This window comes from Histomonas meleagridis, assembly GCF_020186115.1.
Source record: "Histomonas meleagridis strain 2922-C6/04-10x chromosome Unknown scaffold_61, whole genome shotgun sequence".
Classification (NCBI taxonomy): domain Eukaryota; phylum Parabasalia; order Tritrichomonadida; family Dientamoebidae; genus Histomonas; species Histomonas meleagridis.
Window position 1 is genome coordinate 1947623 of NW_027150931.1, and position 17348 is coordinate 1964970.

Genomic DNA, 17348 nt, shown 5'->3' on the forward strand with positions numbered 1-17348 from the left:
ATGGAAAACACCTTGCAAAAATATCTCCAGCAAGTTGAAAATCAACTTAATGAAATTAGTAAAGGTATCCCACTTCCCGAGGTGTTTAAGAATGAATTGGATACCATATCAAACTTAAACAAACAAGATAAAATTGATGATGTTCAGTATGTTGTCAAAACTCTAAAAGATCTATTTCAATCCATAGCCAACAAATGGAGGCCTCCATTGACTGTTAAATTTCAAGAAAATTATATCCAATCTATGATTCAATTAAATCAAGCAATTTCTTCACTTCGATCTGAAGAAATACCAATTCCTGAACTCAAAAAAGAATCCACAGAAGGGCTTCAGAAGTATACTGATGCTGTTTATAATACAATTCAAGATAAAATCACATTTTTCACCAACATCAAAATTGCTGAAGACATTGTACCTAAGCGTGACACTGAACATATAGTCCATACCATCACCAGCATATCCAACTTTATTAATTCGCAATCCAAAAATTTCAAAGATTATCGTGAAGACATAGCTCAGTCATTATTATTAGTTTTAACCATTTCTAACAAAATGAAATATGAGGAACACGCCAAACTTGAATCGAACAGTATTCAACTTGTATCACTTCAAACCTCCGAATTTGACATTCCCATTTTATGTTTTGACATTTCATATCATTTACATGAAATGTTAACACAACTTAATCCACGATCAGCCAAATCCAAAGAATCCATTGAGAAACTTCTATTAGAGTCATATTTAGACCCCAAAAAGATGAACATCTTAGAGACCGAATATTATACATTAGTTTATTCGAAGATGCAAAAGATCAAAAGCATTGTCTTTGATAATGTGCGTAATTCCATTCGTGGCTGTTTTCATGGCCAAGGAACAATTGTTACAATAAATTATGATTCAGCAATAGATGTACTTAAGTCAAGTTTACCCGAACAAATATCAATACGTGAAGTTGCTAAAGAATTACCAAAAGAATTTTCACGTAGTTCATTATCAATTTATGATACACAAGAACAACCAAACATTGATAAGAACATAAATCAACATTTATATTATTGTGAGAACACTGGATTATGGTATTTAACCAAAAATGGATATCAAATTAAGATTGAAGAACCTGAAACAATTGATTATCATTTTAAGAAATTAGAAGTCATTAATGAAATTAATTTACCAAAAATTGATCAAGGGAAAGCACAAAATTATATTCATGTACCATTAGTAGGTGAAATGATGCGAAATATTTCTGATTCAAGTATCGAACCAGATTTGAAATTTAATGAAGTTGGTTATTTATTTAATTCACGTTATGAACGTTCGAATTTGAATTTATATACTGAAAAGAAGATAGAAAAAGATTATAAATATTTAACATTAAAGATTAATGATTTCTCATTTGAAAATGGTCCACTTGAAAACACTATTGGTATGTTATATGTATTAGATTCAACTAAGAAAATGCCTATAACAGAACCAATATTTTTCATTATTAAAGATGGGAAACCAATTTTTAATGACAGTAATATAACAAAAGTCATCTTCACATTAAATGATTCGAAAACATTAATCTTAGTATGTCGTTTATTCCATGATCAAGCATATGATTTAACATCATTCTTATCATCATTATCTAATGGAAAGAAAATACTTAAAAATACTTCAAGTCCTTATAATTTTGCTGCATGTGGTATATCATTATATGATAACAAAGGTAATTTTAATAATGTTACTTCATTTCCTCAACATTTCTATGTAATTCAACCAGGAACAGCATTAATTGTTGATACTGCTTTATTAACAGTACTTTCACAACCACCAAGTTTTAAATTATTAATTAAATCTTCAATCGAATTAAAATTAGAAGATAAAATCATTGATAATAATTATTGTTATACATGGAATTATTTAGGAAATTCTCAAACTTTAATATCTTCAAATACTGAATTAACTTCAACAACTTTAACACCTATAATCGAATTAAATAATATCCAATTCACATTTAAGAAAGCACAAACAGGTAAATATGTATATTTCAAAGCTTATTTAGTAGAAAATGATTCGAATATTAAAGATCCTCAAGGATTACCTAATATATTAACATATACATCTAATAAGTTATCAAATGTTTATGTGTCATCAGTAGTACCATTTACTACACGATGTCAATTTCCAGATTTTGTGCGTTTCCATATCAATAAGAAACTAAAGAAATCAACACATATAATAATACAATTTTTTTCTGTAACACCAGGTCAATCACCCGAATTATATAAACTTTCGATAATACCATTTTATGATAATAAAACACCAATTCGTAGTTCACAAATGGAAGTTACATTATTCCAACTTAATCAATCACCAATGACAAATTATTTAGCTAAAGCTAAGAAATTAAATGCTAAATCTAAAACTATATTTAATATCATAGTTCCACCAATTTATTTCCCACATCAAAACTTACGTAAATTACTTTCATCAAAAATATCATTAAACTTAAAAGAAATTGTTACTAATGATATACCAAAGAATTTAATTGATGAAAGTTTCTTATATACATTTTCAAGATTATTAATGATTACATCTAATACTAATGTTCAAGCATTAGTGGTATATTTATCTAAGTTTAGTTATGATGAAGTTAATCCTTTAATTAACACATGGTTATATAATTATTTTAATCCTTTATTAAGTGAAAACTTTGCTTCAAGATTATTTATAGGTTATTCACTTACTTTAAGTAATTTATTTAAAGCCGAATTAAATTATGATACTGTTTTATTATTATTACAATATTTAATGACTTTACCAATATTTATTAATATAATTTTAGTTACTTTAATGATATATAAACATAAAAATGTAGAATTAACTGAAGATGTTCAACAAGATTTAATATCAACAATTAAATGTATTTCAAAATTAATTATTACATTAGCTTCAATTGAATTAACTACAAATGTTAATCAATTGTTCTCACAATTTATGTTTTATATTTATCCTTTATTACCTAATAATCAAGGATTAATATTAATTCAAGAACATTTCGAAGCATTAGGAAAAATCGAATCATTTAATTTGGAGCCTTTATTCCCTACACAAACAGATACTAAATCTAAACATTCCGTTGTACCTGTTGCACCATTCCCTAAACCTGCAGTCACATTGTTTTCATTACCAATTCGGTCATTACGATTAAAACTTGATTTCATTGAAATCTTTGCACGGAATATAAACTTTTTAGCTTCATGTGCTTATGCTGATAATGTTATATCGATATTTAATATAATAATATCATCGTTAATGGAATGTTCTAAAATCGAACCTAAGTTAATTAAGAAATGGATTATTATAATGTCCGAATTTATACGTACAGCAGAACATTTCCCAAATATATGTCAAAATTGTGCTACAATATTAATACCATATTTCCGATTTGCTATATCAATTATTGATAAAGATTTTATAGTTAATGATTATATTACATTCCAACATTTATTAGTTACAATATTATTCATTACACATGCATCTAATAAAGATAATATCATTAAGTTCTTTAATTCAAATGAAACTCAACAACAAGCAAATTTAATTATATTTTTCGAGAAATTATTCAAGATTTGTATAACACCTACTGAAGATATTGATGGGAAAGCAACAAAATTCCGGAACTCTGTAAGTATATCACAAGTAAATCAATTAAATAAATTGAAAGAGAATGCTAAAAACATTAACTTCTCATTATATAATGAATTATCTGTCCGAATTATCGAATTCTTAAATATATTAATTGAAAAAACACATTTCGGTATTGAAGTTTCTAAAGCTATGACTAATTTAATAACATTATTATTAGGTCCATATCAATCATGGGACAATTATAAACATATTTTATTAATAATAGTTAAACTTGTTGATATGCAATCAAATAAATTCTTCTTCCATATGACTGAACCTTATGAACAACTTATCGAAATCGCTGTTAAATTAGTTGAAAGACATATGAGAATTGCACGTGCTTCAGGTGTAGCATTATTAATTCATTATCTTTATGTTGATTATTTAACAACAGAGAACATGGTAATTACGAAATATTATTTATTAGATAAATATAGTAATATGTTATTTGAAGTTAGTCATAATTTAATGCCATTATATAAGATATTAATTGATCGCCTTCGATTATTTATTACTTCATTTTGTATTAGTTCTGATTTTGCTCGATTATGTGAAGAACGACTTGATGCAGCAAAAATTATTTATGATTCAATGTGTGTAATTCGAGGTACAAATAAATCACCAGAACTTAAAGTACAAATGATGTTACGTATTGCAGATCAATTTTATGGTTATCCAACAATTCGATTAAAATGGTTACAAAAAATCGTCGAAGTTAATGTATGTGAGAAATTAATGGCACAAGCGTCAATTGCCGAATTACAAGTTACGTTTTTACTTGATTTCATGATGAGATTACATAGTAATGAACATCATATTCAACCATTAGACTTTTCATTTTGTAATAATTCTAAAACAGAGACATTAATTGATATTAATCATTGTCCTGAAACAATGCGATCTGAGTTAACTAAACATCAATTGTTTTGTGCAGAAGGAATTATTAATTCGATTAATAAAGCAATACAATATGCAACTGAAGCTAAACTTAATTGGGCAATTAAAATATATTATTTATTATTAATACAAATCCATGAATCACAACGAAATTATTTAGAATTATCGGATTTGGTTCATAAATTATCTGATAATTATTATGTTATTAATGAATTATTTGAAAAGCCTTTGCAGCCACAATTGTATTTCTACTTGTTAGAAAGAAGACGTAATAATGAATGCATTCAAATCGAAGTATTCTCTTCAACTATCTCCGATTTAAATGATTACGCTTCATACTTAAATAATAAAGAAACAAAACGTTTCGAATATTTGGGACCTGCATTTACTGCTTCTAATCATGAAGAAGCATCTACAACAACTAATGGTATTTGTGTATCGATATTAAAGCCATTAAATAATCCATTGTTTTCATTTGATAATAATACGTTTTATCAAGATATAATATATCATAACGATGATTATGTTAATGGTATTAAAATGAAACGAATTATTTTCACAACTGATAAAGCATTACCTAATTCAAGTATCTGCGCTAATGTTATTAATATCGCAACACAAAATTATGGACATTTCGAAACATTTAAACTCGTTGTACAAAATAGTATGGACGAGTTAAAGAAATGTTCCGACGCAATATTATCAATGATTCCAACAAATGAAAACATTGATAGATACACTAAGAATAAGCCATTGTTCCCATTGCAGCCATGCAGATGTACGATTCGTTATGAGCTAAAGAAGAAGTCACCAGCTTTAAGTGCAATACTCGAAAAGTTTAGAAATATCGACGAGAATCCGGAGTCGGTGTCGCCAAGTGAGAAAGAAATAGCAGTAAATTGGATACAACAAATAATGAACACAATACAGGCATTGAAGAAGGGAATCGACGAGGTGCAGGGGCAAGAAAGACTGTCGCAGGAGTACATGAAGCTAAGGGATAAGGCAAGCAAGTACTCGTACATCCTGTTTAACGAGGATTTGAAGTTCGTAGAGCCAAAGAAGAAAGTAGACCCAATGGAGTACGTCAGCCCTTACGAAGACGCAACAAGCTTTTAAACTTGGTCATGATCATTTTTTTGTTTTTTTAAGATAAGTTCTTCGACGTGTTGATAAGTGAATATATATGAAAACTTTTGATATTTAGAAGGAATTACTTGAGAACAAACATTTGATTGTTATTTTTGAAGATGAACTTAAATGGATGAATAGAACATAAATAACTTTATATGAAAAGTGTCGTTATGTCATGGCTGTCAGAAATTTTATTTTTCTGATACTAACTCCCGTTATAATGACTTTTTAATAAAAAACATTTCTAAAGTATTGAATATATTTTGCCACAAAAAGTTAAGGGTATTGAAATATAAATTTATATTTCGTTTTATCTTCGGATTTGAATTAATATTTTTGGTCTTAATTTAATCATACACATAGATAAAATAGAGGGGAAAATACCCCAATTTTTTTTAGCCAATAAAATTCATTTGGTGATATCTTTTTTGCGCTTTATTACGCCCTCACATAAAATCGAACGTTAAGAATCTCCAAAAAGGAAAGAAAAAAGAGGATGAAAAAAACAATTAATCTTGTGACTTATTTTTCAGAAGACTATGTTAACCCGCAACCATTCCCATATGATGTAAATTTTACATCAGCGGAATGTTTAAATTCAGCATGTAATAATTTAAAAATTCCACTCAATCCATATTTTGAAATAAAACACAAGAATGCAACAGGATCTAAATGGCTCAGTGATGGTGAAACTCTCCTTGAACAAAATGTTAAAGAAGGAGACAGTATTATAATTGATATTAGTTCCAAAATTTTTGAAGAAAATACACCAAGTAGTCCACGAACAAACTTACTCTCAGACATTATGGAGAAAGAATCCAACAATATCAATGGTTATATCCGAAAAAGCAAAAGCTCGAACAAAGATCTTTGTTTTGATCGAATTTTTCAACTTTTAACATTTCAAGGATTTGCACCACAAGGTAGATATGGTATTTATCATACGTCAGATACTTTAGAAGAAGTTATTCGCAATGCAATTAATACCTTAGGCATTAATCCAGAAGGTCGTTATTTCATCGTAATCACGACATCAGACAGTGAAGAAATTTGTATTGCTGGGCAAATACATAATGAATTTTGGTTTGATGAAAATACAAAAATTTATGTATTTAATCAATATCTTAATATTCCCGTTTATTCCAAATTTTCCAATGAAATAAATATGGAATTAGACATATCCAAAACTGTACGCGAACTTATTAATGAAATTTCAGCACATTTTGGAATCAAAAATAATACATCATATTCATTATCATTAAAATCAAACACCGGTTATCTAAATATAGATCCTGATATACCATTATTTAAGCAATATCAAACGCATCATCCATTATATTTTTATCGGAAATATTATTTAATTTGTTATGAAGACATTTTAACAGATGAACTTATTGAAATAACATTTAAAGATTCATTTGATATGTATATGGACATAAAATATCCAATTGAAGATAATGTTTTAAATGAACTTTTACCATTTATTTATATATCAAAAGCAAATGAAATTAATGGATTAGATTTAAAGAAAATTATTCCAAATAAAACATATGAAAAAATTGATGATTTAGAACCAATAAAAAATAACATTAAAACGTTTATTGCTGAAAATAATTATACAAAGTATAAAGCGATGAAGAATTCGATTCGAATATTTCGAAGAATTAAAGGATTTGCTTCAACCTTTTTTAATAATGTTTTTATTAAAACTTATGTACATGGTAGAAAAGGATGTTGTAATTGTAACATAGAAATTACACCTTTATCATTATTAATATATCATAAAGATAATTTAGAAGAACGTATTTCATATTCGAATATATTAAAAATATCTCATATGAGTAATCATGTTTTCATTACTTTTACATATAATTTTGGTGAAACTGCGGAATATTTATTAAAAAGCAGTAAATCAATTGAAATAAATTCATTATTAGTTGGTTATAATGTAACATTAAAAGAAGCACAAAAGAATAAAATGGAAAGAAGTATTATTACTAATAAAAGAAATTCATTTCTAACAAGTGATAAAGAAATTATGTTATATTGTACATCAAAACTTGATGATATTTCACCATTATCATTTCCATTTTTTGCTAATTTTTCAGGAGAAATTGTTAAGCAATATTTAGTTAATCAATTTCATGTGAAAAATAAAGATGATTATATTGTTTTATTAAAGACAATGCCTAATACATTAGTTGAAATAGAAAATGAACGTTCTTTATTTTCTTATAATGCACATCAAGGAATGACATTATATTTATTACCAAGATATCATATTATTAAAATATCATTAATTAATAATATTCATCAAGAAATTAAAATCGATATAACAAAAACAATTGAAGAATTAATGCCAAAAATTTTTAAAGCTTTTCATTTGCCATATTTATATGGTTATACTTTATTTAGTAATACAAATGTACCACTTGATTTAAGATATAAAATTCCTGAACAAATAACTTCATTTAATAACTTATTATTTAAAAGATTATATTTCATTACTTTCCCTGATATATATAAAAATAAAAATGCTTTAGAACAAACAATGTATGATGCAAATGAAATAATTATAAATAATACAAATGATCTAAAGATTAGTGATGATATGATAATCGAATTTATTTTTTTATATATTTGTGCTATTAATAAATTTAAAGAACAAAATATTATTAAAAAATTCAAATTATCCAAAAAATTAGAAAATAAATTAATGACAAAAATGTTGTCAAGTAATTGTATCGAAAAATATGAAGCATGTAAGAAATTTATTAAAGAAACAAATAAAATTCCGGGATTTGGAGTTGAAGAATATAAAATTTCTATAATAGATGAAAATGGTAAAACTAATGTAATATTATTAATATATACAACATGTATTAAAATCGTAGATTATAAATTTAGAAATGTTTTATATGAAATTGAATATCATTTAATTCATTCAATTGACAATTTAAGGAAAAGAATTTTAATTACGTTTTTAAATAAAGATACTGGTTTAGATGATTCAATCGAATTTAAATATAATAAAACTGAATCACCTTCATTAGCTTTATATTGCTTTAAAAAAGCTTGTAATGAATTAAAAATTAGAAACTTAATCGAACAAAATAATCAATCCGAAAAAATCGATGAAATTAATGAATTCCCTAAAATTATAAATTTAGGAATTTCTACAAATTTAAATCGATTAAATCCTATATATCAAAATATAGAGTTAATTAAAACTGGAAGTGAAATCATTGAAAGTTTAAAATCGATATTAAATCTTGAACAAAATGTTGAATATACTTTACTTTTATGTTCTTTTAATAAATATTATAAATGGATTCTACCTAATGAAATTATTGGCTCTAAAAATCCTTCTTTATATTCGTTTTTATTTGTAATTAAAAGTTATCCTTTTGTTACAATTTGTTTTAATGGAGAAGAAAAATTATTACAAATTCCACTCAAAAAAACAGTTATTGAAATTATTACTGAAATTTCTAAAAAGTTAAACATTAATAATTTTATAGGTTATACTTTGTTTTATAATGATATTCCATTGAATTTATTGCAAACAATTCCTGAACAAATTACAGATTATGAAAGATTAACTTTAAAAAGATATTTCTTTATGTGTTCTAATTATTGTTTTCAAGATAAAAATTCGATTTCTTTACTTTATAATGAAACAATTGATTATATTAAAAATAATAAAATGAAATTTTCGAATGATGAAGTAATTGATTTAATATTTTATGTTTCAAACATTACTTCAAATATCGAACAATTTCTAAAAAGTTATTTTCCTGATTATATTAATTTATTGGAACAAATTCAAACAAAAATTAACGAAAATAAAAACAAAATTTCGAAGAAAGATTCAATGTTAAGTTTTATAAATATAATACGTAAAAATTCAACATTTGATGTTGATAAATTTTATGTATTAATTAATGATAAATATTGTACATTAATTATATCATCATATGAAATATTATTATCAAATCATAATAATAATCAATCTATAAAATATGAATCAATAGTTGACTTTAAGAGTAATGATATTTTTATATCATTTTCATATTTAAATGAAAATAATAAAATTACAATTACAATTGAATCACGACAATGTCCAAAAATATCAAATTTAATATTATCACATATAAAAACATATGAAATATTATTCACACAAAATTTATTTGAAACTAATAAAGAATATAATGAAATCGAAATATTAACTATAATTCATTTTAAACCAGATTTTACACCTAAAAATCATCTTAATTCTATAGATCATGAACAACAATTAATAAAATATTCATTAAGATTAAAAATTTGGGAACTTATTAATAAAGCAAGTTTAATATTTAATTATCAAAATGATCAAGAATATTCTTGTTTTATACATTATAATGAAAATGATATTAAATTATTACAAAGAGATAAATATCTTGAGTTTTATCATCCATTTGATGGTGTTTCTATTCATATTTATAAGAAGTTTATGCCAATAACAATAAAAACTCAACACGATTTTAAGCGTACGATTTATATTAATGTTGAAAAAACAGTGAATGAATTAATTGATGAAATTTCTTTAAAGACTTATATAGATTATCCTTTAGGTTATAACTTATTTAATAGTGAGACAAAAACTCCATTATTATCAACTAAAACTATTCCTGAACAAATTCCAATATTTCCAATATTTATATTTAAACCTCAATTCTTTATATTTAATAAAAATGATTTAACTGTGAAAAATTTATTGTTTCAAATATTTTCTAATGTTAATAAATATATATTAAAAGGTAATATATCAGTCACTGAACATCAAGCATTAGAAATGGCTGCTTACTCAATATATACAACTTCTCATAAACAAGAAAGAACAAAATCTTTTAATGTACCTGAAGATATAACTAATTTTATACCGAAAAATTTGATATCTAAAAGTTATTTTCGAGAAAAGATTATCAAAATTATTAATTCATTTCCTTCAATGTCTAAAGAATATTCAGCCAAAAAATATATTTTAATTGCACAAAATATTCCACATTTTGGTGATAAAACTTATGAAATTAATATCAAACAATCTACATCATCATTACCTGCATATAACACATATTTATTAGCTATTGGACCATTTGGTTTACATTTATTCCATGAATTAAAAACAGATATTTTAAAAATTAATTATAATAATATTTATGAATATACAATTATTAATAAGACAATTCATATTTTTTATTATAAAAATGGCACTAATTTAGATTATTTATCATTTAGTGTTGAAAATTATGAAGATTTCATGAATTTATTAATTACATATATCGAAGTTTTAATACCACAAAAACTTGATCGACAAATTATGTATGATATTAAAGATTCACCTCTTTATTCATATTTAATTAGTTCTGAAATGATGAATCCTTATTTAGACTTATATACATCTATGCAATTAGATCATCCAGATCCAATATGTTTTCCTTATGGTGAACGATTTACTTTTGATAATCTTTTATTAGTTTCATTAATTAATTTGGCTAATTATAAAGATATACCTTATTATATATTATTATCTAAGACTAATGATGAGTTTAATCAAAATTATATCTGGTTTGAAAAAGATAAATGTTTATTTGATACTGGAATTAAAGATTTTGGTTATTTATATTTAATACCTCAACAACCAATTATACAATTTACAATAAACGATTCATTTGTTTATGAAAAAGTGATTGATATTAAATCTAAAATTTCTGATATATGTTATAATTTATGTCAAGAATTTAGATTAGGTTGTCATGATGGTTTTACTTTATATGAATCTTATAATGGTGATATCACAAGGCCTTTAAATTTCGATATGACTATTTTAGATTCAACACAAAATTATTTCGAGTTAAACCTCAAAAGAAGATTTTATATATTTACTATGGCTCAACTTGAAGATAGTGAAATGTTAGAATCATTATTTAAAGATATTTATGAAATGGTATTCAAAGATAATAAATTAAAAGAAACAAGTGATACATATTTGAATCTTTTAATTTATTCTATTTATGCAATATCAAATACAATCGAAGATGCAAAATTATTACTTCAAGATATAAATGTTTTAAGTAAATTACCATTTAAAGTTAAAGATACACAAGAAACATTTGAAGATTTACAATATTTAGAACAAGAAATTCGAGAAATGGATCCAATCACAGCAAAAAAGAAATTTATTATATATACAACTTCATGTAAAGGATTTGGATGTGAATATTATCAAATCAAATATCAAAAATATATAGATAAAAAGAAAACACTTAAAGAAGCAATCTGTTCATGTTCACCATTTGGGTTAAAGTTTTATAATCCGAATAATGAAGATGATATTTATGAAGAATTATATTGGACAAACTTTATTTCATGTAAAAGAGATCATGAAATAGTAAATATATATTATTCATTAACGAATCATGATAAAATTAATATACGAATTTATTCCGAACAAGATTCGCGTGAAATTCAATCATTCATTCAAGGAATGAAGAAATTATCAGTTATGCCGGAATATTTATGTTTCCCTGATTTTGATGATATTAATACAACTGTCGAAAATGAAGAAAATATTTCATTATTTAGTAGTTATTTAAATGGAAGTCAATTATCTTTACAAAGTTTACCATTCGAAACTCAAGCGAATATGAGTTATGTATCTATACCTGAATTTAATACTAATCTTGGAGTATCTCTTTCATCTATAGATAATTTCGATAATATAATCGGAAATACATTAATTAGAGAAGTTTCTAACCTTGAATTATTTAATATTTGGAGAATTGAAGAAAACTCTTTATTAAAAATTAGACAATATTTCTTCTTCGAAACTTTAAGTAATATAATGAAAAACGATCAAGACGATCAGAATGAATTGAAATCTAATGGAATGATACAATATTATTCATATTGTTATAAACAAATTAAAAATTTCTTAAAAGTTGAAAAGGTATCAAATAATTTCAAAAAGGTTTTGGATCCATTAAAGAATTTATCTTTGATTAATGAAAAGAAAATTAAAAGCGATAAAATTGGTGAATATATCAAAAATACAATAAAATATTCCGAATTAACAAAATCAGAAATCAAAAAATTAATTTTAAATTATAAAAATCATATTCAAGCAAATAATTTTGAGAACAAAGCTAATGTTAACATACATTTATTTAATACATTAATTAATACTTCGGATACATTTGAATTAATTAATGTTTCTTTAGAAAAATTAATTCCAAAATTTGCAGACAATTCGATAAGTATTTATAACTTATTACAAAAAGTTCAAAATGAATCACTTAAAATCACAAAAACTGTTTATTCAATGAATGTCAGTAGTATTTATGCGTTTGTAATACGTCAAAGAGTTGAAAAAATCATTAAAGAATGTCGAAAAATTCATGATGACATACAAAATATATTATCAAAAATCGAAATTGAACCAATAATTCTTTTAGAAATAAATAATTTAGTGACACAACTTGAAGAATTTTCTGATTCTTTATCTAAATCAATAATTAATACAATTCCTTCAGATAAAATTACTTCAATTGATCTATTTATACAAAATCTATTTTCTGATTCAATAGAAAAATTAAACAATTTTATTAATAGTCATTATAAAAATGATGAATTTATAAATAAATTACTAAAAGAATTAAAAGAAATTTATTATTCAATGTATATCGAAAAAGAAATTTATATAGGAAGAACAAAATTTATTAAAATCATTAAACAATTTAAAGAATATTTTGATAACAATAAAATAATTTCAGAAATTAATAAAGTACTTTTATGTAATTCATTCAATAATATATCATCTGAAAATATACAAAAAATTATTAATGATTTAACTTTTATATCAAAATTAAAGAATAATAATAAATCTTCAATAATTGATGAAGTTAAGTTTAATCTTGAAATATTTTTACCTTTATTAGTTAAAAATCCAGTTTATGCACATGTGCTTATAGGATTACAATCCGAATTAACAACTTTATATGAAAAATTACCCGAAATTAATGAATATTTAAATGATTTAATTTATTTGAATCTTGATGTTCCTATTGATACTATAAAAGAAAGTTTAGAAAATGATATAATAAATGCACTTGAAGAAAATGATATAACTGAAAATGATTTAAGTAAATGCGAACACATATTTGAATATCAAAAATTACAATCAATAATTGAAAAGATTATGAACAATATTAATGATTTAGTTGTAAATGATGAAGTTTTAAATGTAAACTCAGTTTGCAAACAAAAATTAAGAGATTTCTTTAAAGAGTTAAAACAACATTACATTAATCAAAATTTAATTCGACAAAATTTACGAACAAATCCATTTTCAAGATATTCATTCGAAAAAGTTAAAGTTTCAGTTGCTGATATTTCATCAAAAGTTAATGAGTTTGCTTTTATTCTACCTGATATAATTAAAATTGTCCCAACAATTTCGATAATTCACAATTTAGTTGAAGAATTAAAGGCTCAAATTGAAATTGTAGATGAATTATTTAATAATCTTCCAAAAAGTATTTATCGAAAACTTCCTGATATTAATGATATTAAAAATATTTTATCATTAATAAGAAATTTGAATTCTGATAAATTCGAAAAAATAATTTCTGAATTAGAACAAATAAATGTTCCAACTGAAGAAATTTATATAATATTTAAAGAAATAGAAAATATATTAAACGAATTCCAAAATAATGAAAACAAAGATTTAATAATAACTGAAATTAATAAATTTGAATCTTTAGAACCAAATGCAAACTCAATACATTATTATTTAGATAAAGTTATTGATTTAATCAAACAAAATAATATTAATATTGATTTAACACAATTAAATAGAATTAATAATGTAAATGAATTTTATGTTTATGATATAATATATTTAAATGATATTCAAAAACAAATTAATTCAGATATTATAAATTCATTAATTTCATCATCAATTAAAATAATTAAATCGATTTCTACTAGTGAAATACCAAGAATTGATTTAATTCAACAATTTAATAACGAAATGAATATCAATGAAATGATTAATTCATTTTATAAACAATTTATAATTGTTCAAAATTATTTATCAAAAATTTGTTCTATTTCATTATTAAGTAAATATCCTAAAACATATGAATTCATAACAATATTTAATAAATTATTATTAAAATTTGATAATTTAAATTCGGAAGAAATAAAAATCGAAACATTAAGTAATATAACTGAAATATTTTCAAGTTTATTAAAATCAATTAATGTTCTTTATCCATTTTCAATTTCAGAGCAATCTTTGAAAAGTATTTATAACATTAATCAAAACGCAATATATTTAAATGATAAATTAAAAGCACAACAAAAGAAACAAGAAACAACAAATGAAATATTAAACTCATTAGAAAAACGTAAAGACAAATTACTTAAAGAACTTGAAAATCTTAAAAATGTATTTCCGAAAATTTCAAATCATATTAATTCATATATAAATTATATTAATGATTCGAATAAAGACACAAATTCAATTTGTGATTATTTATATAAATTATCTGTTAATATGTTTTCAGAATTTACTTATTTTGATTATAATAAAATCAAAAACTTATTAGCAATTTATGATATTTGTCTCAAATATACAACAACTTCAAAGAAAAAAGTTTTGTTTTCTAAGCTGAAACAAGAACAAATTTTAATTCTTGATCAAAAATTAATAGATAATATCTTAAAATTGCTTCAACCAGATTATTACGATGAAAAAATGTTTGAAGATATATCAAATACAATATCTAAGTTTAACTTAAAAATTGATTTCGATTTTGATTACCAACAAATAAATCTTTCAAAAATATTACGAGAAATAATACCATTAATACCAAATAGTAACAAGAAATTACAATATTGGAAAGATTTAGCCATTAAAGAAATGACTTTTCTCAATAAATATTTAACACAAATAATGAATTCATTTGATTCTAAGACAAAGAATAAAAGAAATTCTAAGAAAATTCATAAAGTTGAAAATATTTTAAGATCACAAATAATTAATTTATTTCAAAAGTTTAAAGTTAGAAAAATTACGCAATTCAATTCTATTGATTCATTATTATTCTTATTACAATATTATCATCAATATGATTCGAATATGAAAATGTTAATTTCAATATCAAAAAATAAAAAACTAAATTTGTTTGAAAATGATTTTAATTTATTCCATATTTGGTTAGAAGAACTTGATTTAACATTTGGACAATGTTTTTGTGATACTTATAGATCATTAATACATTTAACAGAAAATATTATTTATAAGTCAAGTAATACCTCAGATATTAAATGGATACGTAAAACTATAACAATTTTGTTTTCTCATAATAATAATGAGAAAAATGATATATTATATCCATTTAAATTAGCAGAAAATTATCAATTTTATATTAATAATATTTATCTAAAATTAGAAAAACAAGTTATGAAACTTGAAAACTATTTTAATTATTTAAATGAAATGAGTGAGTTAATAAATTATTATAAAAATTCATTCACAATAATTTCACATGAACAAATTTATTGTTTAATTGATTATATACTTAAAGAATTAGAAAATGGAAACGAAAATTTAACAATAATTAAATCACAAATTGTTTTGTTAAATAAATTCATTACATTTAAAGAATTTCCAATTGAAATGATACAACAAATTGAAAACATACAAAATAATTTAACGGAAATTTCAAATGAAGAAAACAAAAAATTATTCATCAAAATGAAGAAATATATCAAAAGTATTATACATCAAAGAAATATTACATTTAATATCGAAAACGAATCATTAATTATTAATAATATTAATGTTAATGAACATAAAAATCAAATATTAAAACTAATTCCTGAAAGAAATTATAGTAATTCTAAAACAATATATCAAAAATTCCAAAACAAATATTATAAAATCGAAGATAAAAATGGTGAATCTAAAGATTTTCTTTCATTTGATGATCAACAAAGGTTAAATCAAAATGAATTTAAATCGTTAATATTAAGGAAAAATAACATAAAAATTGAAGAATTCAATTCATTTAAAGTTATGAATGAAATTAAAAACGAATTTTATAAGTTTTCTTTAATATATTTAATATGTAATCTTAAAAACCAACAATTAAAAACATATCCAAATTCACTTAATAACAAATTTATTTTTAATGAAAAATTTATTGATTCAATTAAAGATCAATTTTGTAATAATGATAAAAGTTTTAATGAAGAAGAAATTGGAACACAACAAAGAGTTTTCGTGTTTTATATTAATTATATTTCAACAATGAATGTAAATATAAATTATTTCGATTTCATTAAAGATATTCAATTTAATTCATTTAATTATTCGAATGAACAAATTGACCAATTTTTATCAACTAAATTTTCGATTATACGATTAATATTAATGTTATTAACTGTTCAACAACAAATAATAATAAATAATAGTTCCAAAGATATATATAATTTATTAAATAAAAATGAATTAATAAATAAGAAAGTTTCAAAAATAAAATTATTAAAACAAAAAGAAATTATATTAAATCAAATCAAATTAATCAATT

At 22.9% G+C, this 17348-nt stretch overlaps 1 protein-coding gene across 1 annotated transcript; it reads left to right on the forward strand.

Moving 5' to 3' along the window:
* GO595_010619 (uncharacterized protein) lies at window positions 1-5691 on the forward strand (the record flags this gene model as incomplete). Its single annotated transcript, XM_067913318.1, has 2 exons — window positions 1-2660; window positions 4134-5691. 2 exons carry the CDS (start codon window positions 1-3, stop codon window positions 5689-5691), a joined length of 4218 nt encoding a protein of 1405 aa, XP_067769357.1.
* Between the last annotated feature and the right edge of the window lie 11657 nt (window positions 5692-17348).